The sequence below is a fragment of the Carya illinoinensis genome, chromosome 10 (genome assembly GCF_018687715.1).
Source record: "Carya illinoinensis cultivar Pawnee chromosome 10, C.illinoinensisPawnee_v1, whole genome shotgun sequence".
Lineage (NCBI taxonomy): Eukaryota > Viridiplantae > Streptophyta > Magnoliopsida > Fagales > Juglandaceae > Carya > Carya illinoinensis.
The window spans coordinates 6,499,850-6,521,784 of NC_056761.1; the positions used below are offsets into that span (position 1 = coordinate 6,499,850).

A 21,935-nucleotide genomic window follows, 5' to 3' on the forward strand; every position below is an offset into this window, starting at 1 on the left:
AAATTACTGTAGCTAGGATAATACCTACCACCACGTGCACAACCAATCGTGACATACTTGGGATTCCCATCTACATCTCTCTTCGTCCTTTTTATGATAACACCAAAACCCTCTTGTTTGGCATATTGTTTGTAATATACCAAAACCTCTTTATCAGTACAAAATGTCATACTAGCTTTTGGAGGGTCAACCTTATTATCATGATCTGATACTTCATTTATCTCATCCGCATCTGTGGATAAACTGTCAGCATGTGAAGTTTCTAACAAGAACGGGTTAAAGGTTAGGATCATCAAATATATTATATACATATGATGTTAACATGTTAAGACATATGTATCCCCTGTACCTCCAACATTCTTCTCACTTGTGCAATGTGGGTAGGGCGTAGTTGGTCCGCATGGTGGCATTGCTTAGAGCTGTATTTTCCTTACTGTGTTATTCAGTAAGGAAAATACGGAGGTACAACAAAGAACCATAAAAAGTTTCACAAGTGGGCTACCTGGGTTGTATCGTCGCCGAGTCTAAACTCAACTGGATTAGTATGCGGCGAGGATGGCATGGTTGGTCCAAACGATTACAATTACCCACTGTGTTAGTTTTCCTGATTCCCATGCACGCATGTTATAAAAATCTCAATAAAGTAGCCCAATTGATAGAGAGAGTCAAGTGGGCTACCTGTGTTGTATTATCGCCTCGTCTGAACTCAACTGGATTAGTATGCATGGGAAATGGCATGGTTGGTCCAAATGATTGCAATTACCCACTGTGATCAAGATTTTGATTCCCACGCATGCATGTTATAAAAATACCAAAAAAATAAAAAAGTGATAGAGAGAGTCAAGTGGGATACCTGGGTTGTATCGTCGCCTCGTCTCAACTCAACCGGAATAGTTGGTGGCGGGAATGACATGGTTGGTCCAAATGACTGCAATTACCCACTGTGTTAGTTTCTCTAATTCCCACACACGCATGTTATAAAAATCTCAATAAAGTAGCCCAATCGATAGAGAGCGTGCAAGTGGGCTACCTGCATTGTATCGTCGCCTCGTCTGAACTCATCTGGATTAGTATGCGGCGAAAATGGCATGATTGGTCCAAATGACTACAATTACCCACCCACTGTGGAGTTAATATTCTCATACCACGCACGTTATAAAAATTCAAAAATAAATTTATGACAGAAAGACTCAAGTGAACTACCTGGGTCGTACCGAAGTGTTGTCTGAACTCAACCGGATTACTCGACGAAGCGGATGTCATGTTTGGTCTAAAGGGTGTCATTGCAACATACTACAATTACCCACTGTGTTAGAATAACCGAAACCCATGCAAGAAGGAAATATATATATACACTAACATAAATTTACTTAGCTACCCCAAGCATATGGATATGGAATTGGAAATGTATTTGAAGGCATCATATATGACGGGTTAAAATTCTGATCATGACCAAAATATCCCTAACATATACAAATAAGCAATATATTAAGTAAATGCTACAATATATGATAACAGAATAGAAGTAATAAGCACTTATCATACATGGGTCATAGAAATCGACGTAGAAGGCCTGGGTGGCCTATGTTCTTCCTCTTCACCCATTTTCTGATTTGTTGAACTCAGTATTGGGAACAAGAAAATCGTATCAGCATAAGAAATCCATCAACCTACACTAGGTTCAAATTACAGAATATCAAAGAAAAAAACCAAATTGGTTTTCAAGTTTTGTGAATGCTGGATACATAATGGCTACAACCAATGGTTTTCAAGTTTTATCAATGCTTGATGGTAAGAATTCGATCTTGATGGTCTTTCTTGTGCTTTGTTTTGGTTGGTTCTTTAATCAGTTATTGCATTTGTTTGCATTTTTTGTTGCAAATGAACAGTTTTTTGATGAATTAAAAAAAACAAAAAAAAAATTATAAATTTCCTTCTTGTCAACAAAACATGTACATAACATCACTCTCAACTAATTCAGGTTATATGATATGGGCAGTAACACCAAAATCATCTAACAAACATGATCATGGGTTCAAAAGACCAACTTCAACTCCCCAATTAACAAGATCTACATAATCAACTACACCTTAATAACCATAATCGGCAACATATGGTTACAATTGAACGGGCAAGAATCATTCTATTTTTATGTCTACCAAAAATATAGAAATAATGATTTTTCATACAACAATTAAATTGGGTCATACCTAACAATGTAAATTTCCTTCATTTATATAATTAACATTTGTTTTTTATAAGGACCTCATTGATGAAAAATATGTACAGTCCTTGTTGAGGGACACAGGGAGTGTAAGGGATAAATCTCATTAACATCTAACATTTACCAATTTCATTCATCATCAATGACAAAAGCACTGTCATGATTATCACAATCAAATTCATTTGGTGCCCACTCCAAATGATCAATACTAACATTCACATCTCAGAAAAATAAAATCACAAACTACAAGTTAAACAAGGTATACAAAAGCATACAACTGAGTACATACATCACCTACAATCTCCAAACCACTAAGGTGCAAATGAGCCTCAAGAATTCGAGTTAAAAGCCATGTCTTTCAAAGATCACAACATTTTAAAAATACAATATATCGAAATGGCACACACTGTTAAACAAAATATCACAGTTAAAAGCCATGCAGCTAAGATAATTAACTTCAAAAAGCAAGGGAATCACCAAAACCCTATAAACATCAAGCAAACCCTACCTGACAATTGCATCTACCGAAACTCGTATAGTCTTTCACATTCATCACTCAACCAAAACATTCTGACAGACCCGCTAAATTTAGATCCAACAATATCAAATTCATCAACGTACTAAAGGTAATAACAGAACCTTTCACACCCCTTCCAGAAAAATCCTAGAAATTTCTTTCCTTTAATCGACGGTCGAGGATGTGTGTTTTGTCAATGAGGGACTTACGGTCCTTGTCGAGGCAACGCTTGCTCTTTACAATTGTGGTCGTCGATTGATGCTGCCGTTGACAGTGGACGGGTTCACCTTCTCGCGGGTCATCTGCTCCATGTGTATGACCCACTTCCGACGATGGACCTTGAACACCTTGCCACCGCGACCCTTGTTAGGAAATGGTGAACCCGGATGACTTCACCTTACGATGTGCCGGAATGATGGAGCCAACAACCCGGAGTGATGCCCCCACATGGTTCCAAACTGACTTTTCAGGTGCGGGTAGAGATTCAGACCGGCGAACGGAAACGAGCCAAGTGCGAGGGTGGGTGGGGTGGGCCGGGCGGGGAAACGGGAGAGAACGCATAAATGAAGAATGCCGAAGGGGGAGGGGGAATTGAAATCTACCTTTACAATAAAACGCACCGTTTAAAAAAAAATTACCGCGTAAGTAGAGTGGGGAGGTTGCATAAATAATAAGTATCTGTATAGATGAACTCTTTCTTTTTCTTTGTATCAAAAGCATCTGCCATCTACCAAGTTCCAAGCAGTGCTGCGGCGGTCCTGCCGATTACGTTACGGCTCGATAATTTAATGCAAAGGGAAGGCTAATTGGTGTTTCCAGAAAGAAAAACGAAGAAAACACGTGGGTGCAGCAGACCGTGCTTTTTGCCCCCCTTTTTTTTTTTTTAATTAATTTATTTAAATAGTGCAAATCTTACAGCTATACATGTAGGATGGTTCAGAAAGTCGATCTTTTTGCGCACGCTGATGGACCGATGGTACTTGAATTAAGAGTCGTGTATGTAATTATGAGCTATATGTGGGTGCACGAGTTACTACTTTATGTAGGCATGCACAAAATGCGGATCAAGATCTATGGCTGAATCGAGGAGATATAGTCACAAAAAATTATATAAAAAATAATCTCACATGATTTTATATGATCTATTAAAATTTATTTTATAATAAAAATAATTTTATAATCAAATAAATAATATTAAATTACATCAGATTACTTTCAAAAACTCCAATCCCTACATGGCTACGTGACAGTGTAAGGATTTCAATTTTAAATTTGTTTTATGATAGCAACCATAAAGATGGGTTTTTTTTTTTATTTTTATTTTTTATGTCTCGGCTGATAGCAACAGAAAATGTAAGTTAATCGTTAATGTTTCTTAGGATTTTGTACAACTTTATTATATATGATATCCTTAATAAACAATTAGATTGTGTTGCTTGGAAAATGTATATTAGTTTCCATTGATTTGAACTTCTTTTGGCTGTATAAAGTGTTTTCTATATTATGGTTAAAAAAGAAGACGGCTTTCATTATTATTTTTTATTGTTTCACCCCAATTTCAGCCGGACTGATTAACACCAGGCTTCAAATTCCGTTTTTGCAAGAAATAAGAGTCCCGCAGATTATTATTGTTCGATACAGTTATAAATTATACAAATATTATGTATGTCTTTTGAAAAAAATTATATTTTATAATTAAAAAATTATCTTGTACACTATTTAAAAAAAAGTAAATAAATAAAAATTCATATTTCTTTTAAAAAAAAGAAATGATATTTACAATTATAGAATATACAACCTTCAAATACTTCTTTTAAAAAAAGGGCAAATCTGGAATCTATGTAAAAAAATTAATTTTTAATGGTAGTTCAACTATTTTTCAGATAGAGTATGTGAATATTGCACACTCAAAAACTATATATAGTATTATCCTTTTAAAATAGAAAAATTTTACTCATCATCTTCGCACCATATATAATATTTTTTATTTTTTATTTTTTTATTTTTATCAAATATGTGATGTGTGAATAATAAATAGACGAATTCAATTAATTTAAGAAGAATAAAAAATATATATAAATAAATATAGTATGTGATGTGTATAAATTAAGAGTGAGAACGGTCTAGTCCGGTCCCGCGAGAGGGGGGGGGGGGGTTTGAGTCTATCACCTCCTCCCCTCGAATTGGACATCCTTAGGGATCGGACCTGTTGGTCCAATTTTTTTTTTTAAAATCGATTAATAAAAAAAATATTTAAAATATTAAATTAAAATTAAGTAACTTATTAAATGAAAATTACATAATAAATTGTATAATTATTAATATATACTAGTACTACATATTATAATTATACATTAAAGAATATAATGATATAAATATATATAGTTATAGACTTTGTACCAATATTATAACTAATAACTATAATAGTAGTATTACTAATATACTATATGTTAATGATAAATTGATAATACTATATTAAATAATACAGTGATTTAATACTAATATATTAAGTTAACTATATTAATACTATTATAAATTTATACATATACTATAATTTATACTATGTATTAAGTCATACATTAAAGAATATAATATTTATGTATATAATATTGTGATATATTAATAATTAATTATATATAATTATTCATATAAATAATAAAAAATATATATATATATATATTTTATTTTCATTTTATCCTGGATAAATAATTTATGGATTGGAACCAGACCAAATCGGTCCAAAAATGACCGTCTAGTCGATTTCTCCGGTTCAGATTGGTCAAATCCCACTCCTAGTAAAAATGATAAATAACAAAATTTTTTAAAATAAACACGGCGGTTACATAAGTCATAACTCACGATTTATTGAATATCGTGGTCCCCCAAGTGCATGTGGAGGGTGCCATCATCTACAACTCGGTTCAATTATTGATCTCTCATGACAGCTTTATTTTTAAGCCCCACTTAGAATGGCATATTTAATTGATTTTGTATCTATCTTTGTAGGCGACAAGTCTCTATCGTGAAACGAAAATTCATTCATGATCCCATGCACCTACCTACGTTTATAAAAATAAAACGACGAAGATACGTAAAAAGTCTTTAGAAAGCATTATTTTTTTGCTAAATTGGTCTGACCACTTGATGATGATGAAGAAAGTGGAAAAGGGATCTAAAATCATGTACGTCCACTCAATACGAACGTGTAAATGGACGTTATTTTCCAATCCCCACAAAGGATGAAAAAAAGCTTCCCATGCCAAGCGTTTTTCAGTACTTTTCCCTAATATATTGACAGTCGCAAGTGGACGTACGGACTACTCGTGGAAACATCGCTCCATCCAGCTTTGTATTTATGAAAAATCCACATTCTCCAAACCGAAAGATGAGACATGATTTCTAATATAATATCATGCACCATGCATATCATCCATTTCTAATATAATATTATATAATATAATATCCTCAGCTGGTAACTTGGCTATTTGGCAGCTTCAATATGGTCATCTTCTCAACTCTTCGTCTGACACTTGCCATGATTCCTACGTCACCAACGTCAACATATATCATAATATATCGCAAATAATTCACATTTAGAGACAAACTTCTTTCTCATTTTTTCAACTTTAGTGATTGATACCTAATTTCGGAGTTGTATAGGCTTGGCAATGAGTTTTTTGTAAATGTACTTCGGATAATTCGAACAAAAATTCTCTTCTGATAGCTTCCCACTTGTTCCAACTATCTACTAGAAAAATTCTATATAGAAGTCTTATTACACTAACATCACACACATTCACCTAATTAATATATAATTTCTTATTTTTATCCTACTGTCTTAATACTTAAAATATGTATATGTTTAACTAGAAGAGTAAAAATGATAAATCACATATTAGTTAAGTGTATAGTACTATACCATGTAGTATAAATCCTTTTTATAGCATTTCTCTATCCAACCTCATAGTTCTAGCTAGTATGTATGGACCCTTAGCCTAGTTTGTTTTCAGAATATTTCTCAACTCATCTCATCTTATATAATTATTATTATTATTAATATTTTTTTATAAAAATATAATAAAAAATTCCATACTTTTAAATCTTAAAATAAAAATAATATTAAAAAATATAATCTAATGGTCAGCCAAGATTAGTAAAGGAGGCAAAAGCGGATCTCATGATCGGTAAAACCGCAAGGCACACAAAAATATTCTGAAAAAGGGAATTCCTAAATCCTAATTATCCAATTCTCAAAAGCTGGGACTCAGACATAAATGGATTGGAGAGCAAGCCCATCATCGTAGATATCATAATAATATATTAACCTCATTCCTCATCTTTATTCTATTCGACAGCCCAAAAAATACAAGGATACCCCAACATCATTACCGTCAACCAAACCCAATGGGCCCAATTCATATCGCCACATCCTACTTTATCAACTTTATTCTGTGAAAATGGAATCCAAGTGGGCCGGAATTTTTGCGCCCATTTAAAGGGAAAAAAAAAAAAAAAAAAAAAAAAACAACAGCAGGAGGGTTGTTACTTGAACATCTACTCTCTCACGTTTGGCCTCGTGATTTCAAACTGTTTTCAGTCGCAAATGTTTCCGCAAATTTTCCCCGAAACCCTCTCCCTCCCCGAATGACCTGTGGCAGAACACGGCAGCTTTGTCTGGCTCTCTCAGCTCAGTCTGGATCAGATCAAATGATAAGATGAAAAATGCAAAACTACCCACGATTGGACCGTCCATTTTCTTATCACAGCAGAATCTTAAACTCCCGGTCCCCCCTGACCAAGCTTTCCCTCCAACGCAATATCTCTCTCACCCAAATGCCACCTCTCTTGCCTCTGCTCTGCAGCACTACATCAACTCGGATAACCCCTCCCCTGGCCGAAAGATACATTCCCATATTCTTAAAACTGGGTTCAGGACCAATATAAATATATCCATCAAACTCCTCATTTTGCACCTGAAATGTCGCTGCCTGAAATATGCACGCCAAGCGTTCGAGGAATTACCTCAAACAACGCTTTCTGCTTATAATTATATGATCGGTGGATATATCAAACATGGAAAAGTTGAAGAATCACTTGGTTTAGTTCGTAGACTGGTTTTTTCTGGTGAAAAGCCTGACGGGTTTACTTTTTCTATGCTTTTAAAGGCGTCTACTTGTGCTTGTCATGTGCCTTTGCCGTGTAGTTTAGGAAGATTGGTGCATGCTCAGATACTGAAATCTGCTATTGAGCCGGATGATGTTCTTTATACAGCACTCGTTGACTCCTATGTTAAGAATGGGAAGGTTGCTTATGCGAGGACTGTGTTCGATATCATGCTGGGAAGGAATGTAATATGCTCAACATCGATGATTTCAGGGTACATGAGTCAAGGTTCTATTGAGGATGCTGAAGACATATTCAGGAAGACAGTGGAAAAAGATGTGGTGGTATACAATGCGATGATTGAAGGTTACAGCAAATCGATTGAATATGCTAGCAGGTCTCTTGAGGTTTATATTGGCATGCAACGGTTGAGCTTTTGGCCTAATATCTCTACATTTGCTAGTGTGATCGGGGCGTGCTCTGTGTTGACAGCATTTGAAACTGGCCAACAAGTTCAAAGTCAACTGATGAAGACTGAATTTTTCTCTGACATTAAGTTGGCAAGTGCTGTCATAGATATGTATTCTAAATGTGGAAAAATTGAGGACGCACGAAGAGTTTTTGACCACATGCCAGAAAAGAATGTATATTCATGGACTTCCATGATTGATGGATATGGGAAGAATGGATATCCTGATGAAGCACTTGACCTCTTTAGCAAGATGCAAAAGGAATACCACATTGAACCCAACTACGTTACTTTCCTTGGTGCTCTATCTGCTTGTGGACATGCTGGGCTAGTTGATAAAGGCAGGGAGATCTTTGAAAGCATGGGGAGAGATTACTCGATGAAACCAAAGATGGAGCATTATGCCTGCATGGTTGATCTCTTAGGCCGTGCCGGGAGTTTAAAGAAAGCATGGGAGTTTGTAATAGGGATGCCCGAAAAGCCCAATTCTGATGTTTGGGCTGCCCTGCTTAGTTCGTGTAGGCTGCATGGTGATGTTGAGATGGCAAACATAGCTGCCAATGAACTTTTTAAATTGAACGTTGATGGTCGGCCTGGGGCATATGTTGCACTATCTAATACTTTGGCAGCTGCCGGGAAATGGGACAGTGTTAGTGAACTTAGGGAGATAATGAAGTTCAAAGGGATATCCAAAGATACTGGCTGGAGTTGGGTTGGGACTGATAGTGCTTTATAAGCTTTCAGATTCACGCGACGTAAACCATAGTCCATGTATTTTCAGGTCTCCTTTTGCTTTGACGATATTGTTTATATGGGAAACGATATCATTCAATATTCTTTTGAGCGATTGGATGAAAATGTAATTTATGCTTTTGGATTCTTTGATCAAGAGTGTAGACATAATTGTTCAACAATAGCGTGCAGATAGGAAGGTTTATGATGGTCACTCCAGAAAGATTCAGGAAAAGGCCAAAAAGGGCTCGTCAACTGTTGTCTGCGGTGAGTTGGTGGCTAGATTCATCCACTTTCTGCAAGGTTGGATAATTCCGAACCTCAAGTTTATATACGCAGTAGAGGAGAATTCAGAGCCAGACTTATAAGCTTCTTAGGTATTGACCCTGATGGACAAAATTGAGGCAAGAGATTTGAGGCTTACGTACCGAAATAATTGTTACAATATATTCAGTCTCGGCAGTCATTGGATGATGAAATTGGAAATTTTAGAAGAACCAAGGCAGTGAAACCAAGTTGCTCGTGGCGTATGGACTATGGAAAATGTCTTGAAATTCTTTTAAAAAATGATTGAAAAGTTATTCCACGAAGGGAGCTTCCGGAGTAGTTCGATGATGACGTGGGAATTTGTAGTTGGTAGTTCACCCGTTTCTTTCGAAGATCATGACCCAAACTTTGTTTAATCGGCAGCATGGTACGTGTTCATTTTGTCTTTTTTATCGACCTGTACTAGTACTCGTGTTCTCCGCCGACGAGATTTTGCATTGTATTTACTGCTTCTTGAAGCTGTGAGAACCAAAGATCTTGAAAAGAAAAGCCCAAAAAGCAACGAAGAAGAAGAAGAAGAAAGGAAGAAGCTGTTATGTGCTGCTGCTGCTGTGAGGATTGTGAATGTAGGCCTCTGGGCTTTCTGCTTGGCCTCCCCTTCGCTTTCCTCGCCCTCCTCATCTCCGTTGTTGGTATCCTCGTCTGGATCGTCGGGTCTCTCTCTCTCTCTCTCACACACGCGCACACACACAAGACTTGTTAGAAGATTGATGTTTCCTTGCATCTCTTTATGAGAACATTAGAGAAAAACCTCGTGTTTGTGACGCTGCAGGTTGGCGTTGACTTGCATATGCCCATGCTGCTTGTGCGTGACACTGATCGTTGAGTTTGCACTAATGTTAATCAAGGCTCCTGTTCTGGTCATGGAATGGTTCACATCTAAGATCCCCTGTTAAAATTGTAGGTAGCCTGAATAGAATATCCACTATCTAAATGTTTGTTGATATTTGATTTTCTCCCTGATAGACTTGTGATTTGGCACATGTCTTGGGGAAATAGAGTTTGTCTCTGCTCTGATGAACAAGATCTCATTGTTGTGAAATTCTGTAATTTTCTGCCAAATTGAATCATTCGATTTCGAAAAGTAATAAGTATAATAAGAAATATTTATGTGAGATTCATATTGTCTCAATTTCATATAAATGTTGATTTCAAAGATCTTTTACGAAGCTGGTTAGGGATTGATAATTAATATTCCGAGCGTTAGAATATATAGTAGTAAAATTGTTCTTTTAATCAAATATATTTTACAACGATTTATTTATCTTTTATTTATTATTTTTTAATCAAAACAAGAGACAACCGCCTTGCATTATTCCAATCTTTTGGTCCATCCTGATCCATTACTTAATATTATCTTTTAGAAATTATAAATTAATATGATATTTTTATTTATATGAGATGAAACTACGAGCTAGGTGTCCAAAACCAGAGACAACCCACCTTGCATTATTTCAATCTTTTGGTCCATCCCTCCAATTGATTACTAAACCCAATGGAATAAAATATATGTAGATTTGTTTTTATTGTGTGCTCACCACACTTATAAGATAGATATTATTTTAGAACTTTGCTATTCATCATTTTTATACACTATATATCATATTTTTTTAAATTTTATTCTCTTTGTATTAATTAAATTTTTTTATTCATCACCCATACATCAAATATTTGATAAAAGAAAAAAAAATTAAATTAAAAAATTATATATAATATACCGTACGTGAGGATGATAAATAGCATATTTTATTATTTTATTCAATAGTCCATTACGAACGGAATGGTCCATGATTCCTTCCAACAACTAGACTTTTCAGCCACTAGAAGTCTAAAACCGACACTGTTTTAGACTTGTCTAAAGTAATTAATTATTAAACCCACAGAAAACAGTTCAAAACAACTATCGGTTTCTTGGCGAATAATGGTATACGATTATAATATTTTATAACTTGATCTTTATTTGATGACTTATCTAAATAATGCTACGATTCATAAAACCCATGTAACCAAGAAACAAAAAAAAACAGAATAACAAATCAAATTTCGTCCCAATAAATGACAAGATATGATAAGTATGTATTGATGTGAGTTATTGTCGCAAAGAAATGATTATTAATCGACACAAATCAATGCGTTTATTAATCATGTGTAATCAAATCCATATAACTTTAACCTTAATCTTCTAATACAAAACTTTAATCTTATAATCTACGGTCGGATTGGTAGTTCGCGTAAGAGAAATTCAATCACGTGCACCCATGGGAACGAAGTTCGAAAAATTGATTCTTCTCGGTGTTCCTAGATTTTGACCCCAGCAGCCAATCACGTTTTCATTCTCTTCAAAGTCCGCCAATGGTTTCCAAAAAGCCACTCTTTTTTACTTTCCTGTGCGGCACCCATTTCTGATTTCCCCAGACCCTATATCAGAGCACGATCAAAGCCGTTATCAACCCAAAGATCTGATTAATATCAAAAGGTTAATTTTAGTTTCATGGAAGCTGCAAATTCAATCGGGTCAGCTGCGGCTCCTAGGCCTGTCCGCCCAGCTGCCCCCATCGGAACGCTGGGATGTCACCTGGCCCGGCGGCTTGTGGAGATCGGCGTCAGGGATGTGTTCTCTGTGCCCGGGGACTTCAACCTGACCCTTCTGGATCACTTGATCGCCGAGCCTGGGCTTAACCTGATCGGCTGCTGCAACGAGCTCAATGCCGGGTACGCCGCTGATGGGTACGCGCGCTCCAACGGCGTTGGCGCGTGCGTGGTCACTTTCACAGTCGGGGGGCTCAGCGTTATTAACGCTATCGCCGGCGCTTATAGTGAGAACTTGCCGGTGATTTGTATAGTTGGTGGGCCCAACTCCAATGATTACGGGACTAACCGGATCCTCCATCACACAATCGGGTTGCCCGATTTCTCTCAAGAGCTCAGGTGCTTTCAGACAGTCACTTGTGCTCAGGTAACTCGGAAAGAAAGAAACATGGTTTATTTAGCGTGTCTATGTGTCTCATTAATTTCATGCTTTATTTTTGAAAGCTTTGATGATCCTATGCATGATCAGTTTATATTTGATTGGTAATGTACGCAGGCAGTGGTGAATAACTTGGATGATGCGCACGAGCAGATCGACACGGCAATTTCGACTGCCTTGAAAGAAAGCAAGCCGGTTTATATTAGTATCAGTTGTAATTTGTCGGCTTGTCCTCATCCGACTTTCGCTAGGGAGCCGGTGCCCTTCTTTATAGCACCAAAGTAAGGAATTTTCTCTCACTAATCGATTTTGGGTTTTAGAATGTGTATGAATTTGATTTGCCTTTCTTGAATTCGTCAACAAGTATATGGTTCGTTTAAAACTTATGGGTTCCTATAATTAACGAAATGTTTTACGACTTGGTTCACGCATTTGACAAGTGTGTTTCTTTCTTTGGTTAGTACGTTGTTTGATAAATGCGACGGTAAGGTGCAGACAACGGGTGAAGATTATGCTAGGCAGCGTGAATAATGTTGATAAAAATATAAAGTTGATACATTTAAGTAAGCAGTAAATAGGTAGGTGGTTATAGAGAAGAGAAAGGACCTTGCTTGCTTGCTGAGGTTTCTCTATAAAATTTGTTTTTTTTGTTTGGGCAGTTGATATTGGACTCCCTATGAAAAGAAAATGTGAACAATATGATGGCATAAGTTTTTGGCTGATAAAGAACAGAATTTTTGGATTGATACATCCTGAATACATACTCATTCATCCATTTGGGATGTTTATCTGTAGCGGTTCTCTACGTCACTTTTAATACATAAGAAATGATGTACTCAGTTACAAAAAATTCATCTTGTTGCCCCATTTTTGCGATTTTTGACGCAACTATAAATTCTGCAGTTTTTCCTTCGCACATCTTGTTTTCAGTTATAGAGATAGAACTTTTGGTTGATTTAAATCATTGGATCCTAGTTTTTTAGTTATGTTAGTGAATTGACTCACGTGACCACCCTTTTCATGCAGGGTTAGTAATCAACTAGGATTAGAGGCAGCGGTGGAAGCGACGGCTGAGTTTTTGAATAAAGCTGTGAAGCCTGTCATTGTGGGTGGGCCCAAGTTAAGGTTTGGAAAGGCGCGAAAGGCCTTCGTAGAGCTTGCAGATGCCAGTGGGTATCCAATAGCTGTCATGCCCTCAGGCAAGGGGTTAGTTCCGGAGCACCACCCGCACTTCATTGGGACTTACTGGGGAGCTGTCAGCACCAGCTTCGTCGGGGAGATTGTGGAGTCTGCCGATGCCTATGTTTTTGTTGGTCCCATCTTTAATGATTACAGCTCTGTTGGTTACTCCTTGCTGATCAAGAAGGAGAAAGCAATAATGGTGCATCCTAATCGTGTGACTATAGCCAATGGTCCCTCTTTTGGCTGGGTTTTCATGGCCGATTTCTTAAGTGCATTGGCCAAAAAGCTGAAGGGAAACAGTACAGCTCTTGAGAATTACCGTAGGATCTTTGTGCCACCAGGCATCCCTCTAGAGTGTGAGAAAGACGAGCCTCTAAGGGTCAATGTTCTCTTCAAGCACATTCAGGTAAGACCCAAGAATCGCTATGTAAAACGAAACATTTTATTTCTGAGAGGTCGTTGAGGTTTATGAAATACATACCCCTTTAAACTACTATGTTGTTTCTTCTCGTCTAACATCCAGTACGGTTGGCATATCATATTCCATCTATTGGTTTAGTAAACTTACCCGTCATAGTTCACCATCAATTTTTTCATGCCACTGGGAACGTAAGATTGTGTCCCAGTCCTTCAAATGGTAACCTCTTTTTCATGTCTCCTTTTCGGGACCATCCTCCTAGAAAAATTGTTAGGTCTTTATTGTGATATTTTTGGTTGTTAATTTTGAGCTCCAAACTTTAAATAATCTTAGTAATACACAATTTCTTCTTCCTGTGTCTTTTTTCATGTTATAAGTAATCAGATATTCTATTTGATTTAAACAGGAAATGTTAGGTGGAGACACTGCAGTAATTGCTGAGACTGGAGACTCGTGGTTCAATTGCCAGAAACTTCGCCTCCCTGAGAACTGTGGGTAAGCCAGGCTCTTCCTTAAGCTCCCTTTATGCTTGAATATGAGATGTTTATCAGTCAGCAGGGTGCCATTTTTTTAATATCTATTGGATTTAGGTTTGAATTCCAGATGCAATATGGATCTATTGGCTGGTCAGTTGGTGCCACTCTTGGATATGCTCAGGCTGCCAAAGATAAGCGTGTGATTGCTTGTATTGGTGATGGTAGTTTTCAGGTTAGTGATAATTATGATAGGAACTTTTATAGCACGTTTGTGCTGGTGGTAGGGATAGCAACAGGACTGGCAAGCCTATTTCCTGTCTCTGTCCCCTCAAAGCAGAACCTTTCCTGTCCCTTGCTTTGGGTATTTGTGGGGGTCCCTGACGTGGTCCTGCTGACAGATTGCTAAACCGTGCTATGGAATTTCTATATTTTGGATTATAGATTATAGAGCATGGTGATTGACGAATGTTCCGTTTTATTCAGGTTACAGCTCAGGATATTTCAACCATGATTCGATGCGGACAAAGGACCATCATATTCCTAATCAATAATGGAGGTTATACAATTGAAGTTGAGATTCATGATGGCCCATACAATGTGATTAAGAACTGGGACTACACTGGCCTTGTTGATGCCATCCACAATGGCGAGGGCAAATGCTGGACTGCCAAGGTTATCATCATTCATGAGACAGACTTCTGACTATTTATATTATAATTAAGAGGATATGAGTTCAATGATTTATCATTTTACTACACATGCATTCCCCTTCCTCAGCTTGGTCATTGCAACACGATTCTCTGTTTGTGATTAACTTCCAAAATATATCCTTTTATCTAACATTATTAAGCATTGCTTAATCTGTAATTTAATTTGTTTTATTCTTATCCATTTCATTCTTACTGTTATATTCTTTCTTTCAAGTGATTCCGTTGTTTTAAAAATACAGGTAAAAACAGAGAATGAACTGCTAGAAGCCATTGCAACAGCAACAGGAGCACAAAAGGATTCTCTATGTTTCATTGAAGTATTTGTGCATAAGGATGACACCAGCAAAGAGCTGCTGGAGTGGGGATCCCGAGTTTCTGCTGCTAATGGCCGCCCTCCAAATCCTCAATAACAGATTGGTGTTGGAAAATTTCTTTACGCAGGTTTGGAGTTCGTATCTCGAGTTCTAATCCAGGGACATGTAGCAGAGCTACAAATAAGAGAAAACAGGCCTTCTTAGTTTGGATGAGATTTCTATTGTTGCTGCATCCTGCTTTTTGTTGTATAAGAGCCGAGTGTTTATTGCCGTATATTAGTATCAAAGCATTTTGGAGTTATGAAACTAATCTTGCCTTTCGTTCATCCTACCCACCTGGCTAGCTACGTGATGTATTAATAAAAACTTAGAAATCTCGTGTTTCTTTTGAGGGCATTTTATGGTTGATGTTGTTAATTAGAGTGATTTAACTGAAAGATTTGTCCGGTAAGGCTTGCTTGACTGTGATTAACGCCCATGAGGAGAGTCACCCCAAACCACACCGTCCCACATCTCTGGAACAGTTAATACTCAGTTTTTCAAAGAAATAAGTATGTCTAATTTTAAAGAAATAGGAATCCCTGGTTATAAAACCTCATCAAGCCTAAAAATAGTTATTCCATTTGCAACAATATAAATTTACGGCCACTCTCTGTTTGCTAAGTTCTAACAGTCATCCTTAATTGGTTTTTGCTACATATGGGACTCCTAGTATTGATTTTATTTTCTGTTGTGCATACACCAATGTGGTTTGCTGAATTCAGTATTCCTTCCAATTGGGTACCGAATTGCAGTAAACAAACTATAGAAGCATGATCTCGAACTGTGCATGCCGATGCTTTAAGTAGTCAATTGCATGCATGCATCCACTTTGTGTGAGAATTCCATTTTTTCATCATGCTTTCGTTGTCACCAGCACTTCATTTGATTGATGCCTTCTACAACTGAACAAACCCATTTTGTCTGGCCCGGTTCCTCATTGTTACCGTGCACTCTTCTTCTTGGTGTCCCTTTCCACCAAAAATCTTAGTCGTAACTTGCACACATCGATCGCGCTACCTCTTTAATTATCATACATTGTTCCGATCAGAGCAAATAAAATGATACCTTTGTGGTATTGAACCCACTCTTTTATACCAGATTTATTTGGGTTTTTTTTAATAAATTTTGCTTAAAATTCCAAGGCTTAAGTTATTTTGATAAGAAGAATGTTAGGCCTTTGAAAATAATTATAAACTTACTTATGATATACCTTGATTTGACTTGTTAGATGGTAAAATATGTGACATATCATATTAAATATGTCAGTTTTCAGGTATTCTTGTTTGTATTTCTCTTTGTGGGTCTGGAATTTTCCTTTCAAGAATCAACAAGCACACATGTACATGATAACTTATAGCAAATATAAATATATATATTTTTTGACAGAAATAATATTGCATATATATATAACGTAAAATGATATTATCAATTAATTTTATGCCATCATAAAATATTATATAATAAAAAATTATAAATCTTTATTAGTATGATACATTGCAATAGGATGAGTACGTACCACCGGCCCGTATTATGGGACTATGCAATAATTCCTTCTAAAAACATTCAAGTATCAGGCTCATGATCCATCAATCTCCAAGAACCATCGGGCTGTTGAACCATACCCTTGTTCTGCACACACCGCCATAATGCCGGAATAAGATACTCCTCCTTCAAACCATCCATGGTCTTGTTTACAAGTGCAATATCACGATGAACCACCAACTTAAACCTCCCTATACTCCCTTGCGTCCCGGCAACTCCATGCAGGTATCCCTCCAAGTTATGCCAATTTCTCGGATTTGTTGTACTCTTCAAGAAGTTCGATTTTGTGGTATCAATTTTCAGCTCTTCTCCCACATCCGAGTACCCTATTAATGGATAGTTGGGAACAAGATCCGGAGAATTACGGATGCGCAAGGCTCGAAGATCTTTATGTCCGGAGAACAACTTCTTAAAATCCGAGTCTCCCACAAGAGGGCTGCCGAATACAAATGCCGTCACCGGGCAACCTTTGTGTTGATGGTGTTTTGGCATGTTGACTCCGTTGGCAACTATGTCAATTGCATTTAGAGTTGCGAGTGCTGCACCCAAGCTGTGGCCAACTACAGTTATGCTGATTTCCTCGTTCTCGAATTCTTCCACCAGTCTCTTAATCTCACCAAGAACCTGGATCATAAACGAAACATTTCTTTTTGAATATCGTTCTACTTAATGTTTAAGAATGATGGGTACGTAAATAAAGAATAATCTGTCGAAATTTACCTGCTTTCTGGCACTAGTCTTATTGAAGTGCGAACGAGAGTCATCAGAAGTGTATATGGAATACCAACCTTGATGCACCTTAGGATGATCATGACCCTCAGCTCCAAGTATTTTGGAAGCTGAAACCGAACCAGATTCTAAATCGTTTATCCATTCCAGAGTCTCCACTGTTCCTCTCCAAGCAATCACAATATCCCTCCTCCCTAAAATGGCCTTCCCTTCGTCCGTGGCAACTGCAACATACCCCATCCAGTTTGATTCCTTGCTCCATGCCTCCCTCGACAAGGATTTTATGATAAATGCTTCGGGGACTTTGATTGATGATGTTGCATAGAAGAACTTTGTCACAGTATATTTGAAAGGATTGCCGTTCTCCAGAAACACCTTCGGGAAGAAATCCTTCTTTGCATATCGGCTGCTTCCTGCAAACCTTGATACCTTCTCTGCATTAAAAGCATCATACGTAGCTTGAGTCATTTCACCATAATGAATTATGTACCGGCGAAGATCAATGTCGAGAGGGTCCAGCAAACCCTCCCAATGATTTTGGCCGCTAAGGCTCTTCCATTTTTTGGCTATGCTATTCATCTTATTCGTCAAGCCAAACCACCTGTGAGGATATGTAACTCGGTCTATTGCAAGCCTTTATAGACATGACTTGCTTGAGAGTATTCCCAACCGGTACTGCATATGTACCTTTTTTCTATAATTTGAAGAAAATTTTAGGGATTTTATCAAAATCACTCCTACGTCCGAATCTCCATTTTAAGAAAAATATTTAGGATATGTACAGTAGTTCTTACTGTTCATCTACAAATTATTTTTTATCAATATTTTATTCTAATCATTTATACTTTCTATCATACTTATTTACTTTCAATCATCTATACTTTCTATCATATTCGTATTTATTCTAGTTTTAAATAATAATTTTAAAAATAATTTAAATAATTACGGAAATATTAAAAAATAATTTTAAAAATATTATCATGCCCACAAAAAAATAATTAAAATTTTTGTTTAAAATATTTACTAGAGTAATAGTTCAAAACATAAGAAAAAATATTGAGTACTAGTTAAAGTTTGTAAATAGAAGTAAGAGAAAAAAATAATAAAGAAAGAACAGAGAAATATTATTTTAATAGAATAAAGAAAGTATAGAGAATGAGATGTAAGAAGTTTTTGAAAGATATGTAAAATTTAGAAATTTTTTTTTAGAAAATGTCATTTTTAACTAAATTATAAATTTTTTTATAGGAAACCTAATATGAATGCTATGAGATCATCAGCTTTGGCCATGCATTTGAACACACTGATCAAGCTTTTAATCCAATCAATCAGAATCCTTTGAATTTCCAACTAAAAATCATATGTATTTATATATATATATATATATATATATATATATATATGCTTAATTGGATAAAAGTTTTCCATATTATAATGATTCACGAAAATCTAATTATGATCACATTAGGCCTGTGTTTCAATATAATAATTCGGACATCTCTTTTTAAAAAAGTAGGGTCCACCATTAATTACTTTTTATTATTTACAAACTCACATGAAAATTTTATATTTTTAATATTAAATTTTACTTTTTTTAAAACGAATTTACACATTCTCGTAGGTTATGAGATATTTTGAATAGTAATTAATAAAATATTGTTATAATATAATTTTTTAATATTAATTTTGTATTGAGATTTGAAAAAGTTAGATTGTTTATTATATTTTATATTGGAATTTGAAAAAATTATAATGATGAATTGAGATTAAATGAGATGAGATTTTTAGTTTTGGTTAAACAAACAAAGCAAATTTAGTATTTCTCGATCTTATAGAAATGTCATCAAACTTAGAATGGGAATTGAATGTATATTTTAATTATAATGCATGCTTGAAGCGACGTGCTAACATGCCTTCACGATTGGCATATATAGCTAGGTGGTGCAAAGTCTCAAGGCATCCAACCAATATATCTATGTTAAGGCTGACGCTGTACTACCTATTTTCTTCCTTTTTAATTTTTTCAATCTTCTTTTGGACCAACAGTGACAAACATTTGCCAGCTTTTAAGCTTCTCTTGCAGGTTTCATCGTGATATCACCTCAACACATAAGTACTAGTCGTCGTATATATATGTAGTATGTACGTAGCTTTAAAGTTATTAAAACAAAAGCACGTGAAAAATATGAAGATGTTTGGAAGTCAAAGATGGTACTTCTTTCAACTTATCATTTCAATAGTTTCCTTGCGATGGGTGGAGTTTATGCTGTAAACATCAACTGTTTATTGCTGTGAATATTTAAGCTTTGCGCTACTCTCAGACTTTGGTTACCATTAATTATACATGAAATTACTGTCAATTACTATTTGAAAATAAAATGTTTAGCATACCCAGATACATGAGATATTACCTACAAGAAGCAAGTTATATGATAAGCATTGTGTGGAATCACCTAGCTAATTGCCCCATCTGTTTGCGTGAAGAGGAATCAGTATGTCATGTGCTGTGTTGTTGTATTGCTACCAGTGATCTGTGGTCTAATATTGGCAGTCCTGTTAAAAAATGGTCGAAGACAGGTAAATTTTATGGACTTATGGCAGAATTTAATAGAGAAGTTATCATGTAATCATGATTCTCAAAAGGTGGTTATGATTATGCGAAGAATTTGGACTAGAAGAAATGTAGTAATATTCCAAAACCAGTTTGATCCACCTAATAAGTTAATAACAGCAGCAGTAGAAGATTTTGAGGATTTCAAGCAAGCTCAGATTGTGCCGAATCTGACTCAAATTGCATCAGGGACTAGGAGAGGTACGACAAGGTGGAAAAAACTGAGACAACTGAAGGTTAGGCCAATTGAGATGCTGCTATAGATGCAAAAGACAAAAAGGTGGGGAGAGACTCGAAAGGCGATATATTGGCTACTTTATGCAAGAGTTTTTACAGTGTAGTCCAACTTTGTGTAGCTGAAGCACATGCATTACGAAGGGCAATGGAATTGTGTGATGATTTAGGTTTCTCAGATGTGACTTTTGAGGAAGACGCAAAATCTGTTGTTGAAGCAACAAACAATGTTGATGAAAACTGTTTGTGGTATGGCCAACTCATTGAAGACACAAGAAGAAAGGAACTCGGGAGACCTCTATGGAAAGTTCAATTTGTGTATAGAGAAGTGAATTGTGTAGGACATAAGTTAGCAAAGTTAGCTTTAGCTTATGATGTTGAATGTGTATGGAAGGAAGAAGGATCATCTGTAATTGATAAGTATGTCCTAGAAGACAAATCCTGTATTGGGTGATGAATGAAGTAACATAATTCTGTGTTTCAAAAAAAAAAAAAAACTAATTGAAAAATGATAAATACATCACTTTTCACAACATATTACATAACTATGTTTTAAAATCAATGGTATATTTGTAAAATACCTTTTAAAAGTAACTGTCACTTTACAAAAATACATTCATTTTAAAGTACGTGTTGTAAAATATGTTGTATAGGTAACATTAGTCATTGTATTGGGCTTATTCAACCTTCTTGTTGGGGGCTTTTTCTCCGGAACTCTAGGCCGAAGTATACCGGCCCAGTCCAAGTAACAAGAGCGTTTCCCATAGACCACTGGAGTCACAAGAAGCTAGGCCCAGCACCCCGAGGCCTATGTTTGCCAAGCACCTCGATTGCCACCTGGGAGCCATCGACCCAGACATAATAAACACAGGTGTTGAGCTGAGGATAGTCTGTGGCTTAAGGAGTACATAAGGCCATTCAGACATGGAAAAAGGAGAACATGCCATATCGATGAGACTCCACCTTTAAGCATAGCCAGAAAGTTACGCTGCATTAATTGTTTCAGCAGAGGGTCATGTCGCATTAAATGAGATATGTTAGGAGATACCCCCGCTCAGTTCTAGGTTACAGTTCTCTAATCTCGGATGCATGTATAAAAGCCAACCGCAGACACCGAAACAAAGGTGGATTTTCTAAACTCTGTCTACTATAATCATCTCTAAATTTTCTTTTTAAGGTTAGACTAATTTAAGCATTGGAGGCTTCTCCCGATTGCAACCAGCTATCGGGTTAGGAGTTGTTTTGTATTTACAATACCAAAATTGAAGATCTAAATTACCTAAAGATCAAGCCCAAAAGCATACAAAATACACCATCAATACTTCTATTTCTCATAC

At 36.3% G+C, this 21,935-nt stretch overlaps 4 protein-coding genes across 4 annotated transcripts; 3 read left to right on the plus strand and 1 right to left on the minus strand.

Annotated features, from left to right (window-relative positions):
* Positions 1–7,268: 7,268 nt before the first annotated feature.
* On the plus strand, positions 7,269–9,847 carry LOC122280112 (pentatricopeptide repeat-containing protein At1g28690, mitochondrial). The gene has a single exon (XM_043091087.1). The coding sequence runs from the start codon at positions 7,457–7,459 to the stop codon at positions 9,047–9,049; it is 1,593 nt and encodes a 530-aa protein (XP_042947021.1). The 5' UTR covers positions 7,269–7,456; the 3' UTR covers positions 9,050–9,847.
* LOC122280113 (signaling peptide TAXIMIN 1-like) lies at positions 9,159–10,487 on the plus strand. Its single transcript, XM_043091088.1, has 3 exons — positions 9,159–9,739; positions 9,832–10,026; positions 10,145–10,487. The coding sequence occupies exons 2-3, from the start codon at positions 9,908–9,910 to the stop codon at positions 10,266–10,268; spliced, it is 243 nt and encodes an 80-aa protein (XP_042947022.1). The 5' UTR covers positions 9,159–9,739; positions 9,832–9,907; the 3' UTR covers positions 10,269–10,487.
* A 1,211-nt stretch (positions 10,488–11,698) lies between these two features.
* On the plus strand, positions 11,699–15,831 carry LOC122279289 (pyruvate decarboxylase 1). The gene is made up of 7 exons (XM_043089829.1): positions 11,699–12,328; positions 12,458–12,621; positions 13,367–13,928; positions 14,347–14,435; positions 14,531–14,648; positions 14,900–15,088; positions 15,366–15,831. The coding sequence occupies exons 1-7, from the start codon at positions 11,864–11,866 to the stop codon at positions 15,534–15,536; spliced, it is 1,758 nt and encodes a 585-aa protein (XP_042945763.1). The 5' UTR covers positions 11,699–11,863; the 3' UTR covers positions 15,537–15,831.
* Positions 15,832–16,904: 1,073 nt separating this feature from the next.
* LOC122279290 (phospholipase A1-IIgamma) lies at positions 16,905–18,403 on the minus strand. The gene is made up of 2 exons (XM_043089830.1): positions 17,745–18,403; positions 16,905–17,648 (listed from the first exon to the last, which is right to left on the minus strand). Exons 1-2 carry the CDS (start codon positions 18,330–18,332, stop codon positions 17,046–17,048), a joined length of 1,191 nt encoding a protein of 396 aa, XP_042945764.1. The 5' UTR covers positions 18,333–18,403; the 3' UTR covers positions 16,905–17,045.
* Positions 18,404–21,935: the final 3,532 nt, after the last annotated feature.

What these genes read in the sequence shown, in the direction of transcription:
- LOC122280112 (XM_043091087.1), top strand. Translation starts at nt 7,457, where the DNA reads ATGAAAAATGCAAAACTACCCACGATTGGACCGTCCATTTTCTTATCA.
- LOC122279289 (XM_043089829.1), top strand. Translation starts at nt 11,864, where the DNA reads ATGGAAGCTGCAAATTCAATCGGGTCAGCTGCGGCTCCTAGGCCTGTC. An exon ending in CGCCTCCCTGAGAACTGTGG is followed by an intron (nt 14,436 to 14,530) that starts GTAAGCCAGGCT and finishes TATTGGATTTAG; the next exon opens with GTTTGAATTCCAGATGCAAT. An exon ending in GCAAATGCTGGACTGCCAAG is followed by an intron (nt 15,089 to 15,365) that starts GTTATCATCATT and finishes TTAAAAATACAG; the next exon opens with GTAAAAACAGAGAATGAACT.
- LOC122280113 (XM_043091088.1), top strand. Translation starts at nt 9,908, where the DNA reads ATGTGCTGCTGCTGCTGTGAGGATTGTGAATGTAGGCCTCTGGGCTTT. An exon ending in ATCCTCGTCTGGATCGTCGG is followed by an intron (nt 10,027 to 10,144) that starts GTCTCTCTCTCT and finishes GTGACGCTGCAG; the next exon opens with GTTGGCGTTGACTTGCATAT.
- LOC122279290 (XM_043089830.1), bottom strand. Translation starts at nt 18,332, where the DNA reads ATGAATAGCATAGCCAAAAAATGGAAGAGCCTTAGCGGCCAAAATCAT. An exon ending in AGACTAGTGCCAGAAAGCAG is followed by an intron (nt 17,649 to 17,744) that starts GTAAATTTCGAC and finishes TTTATGATCCAG; the next exon opens with GTTCTTGGTGAGATTAAGAG.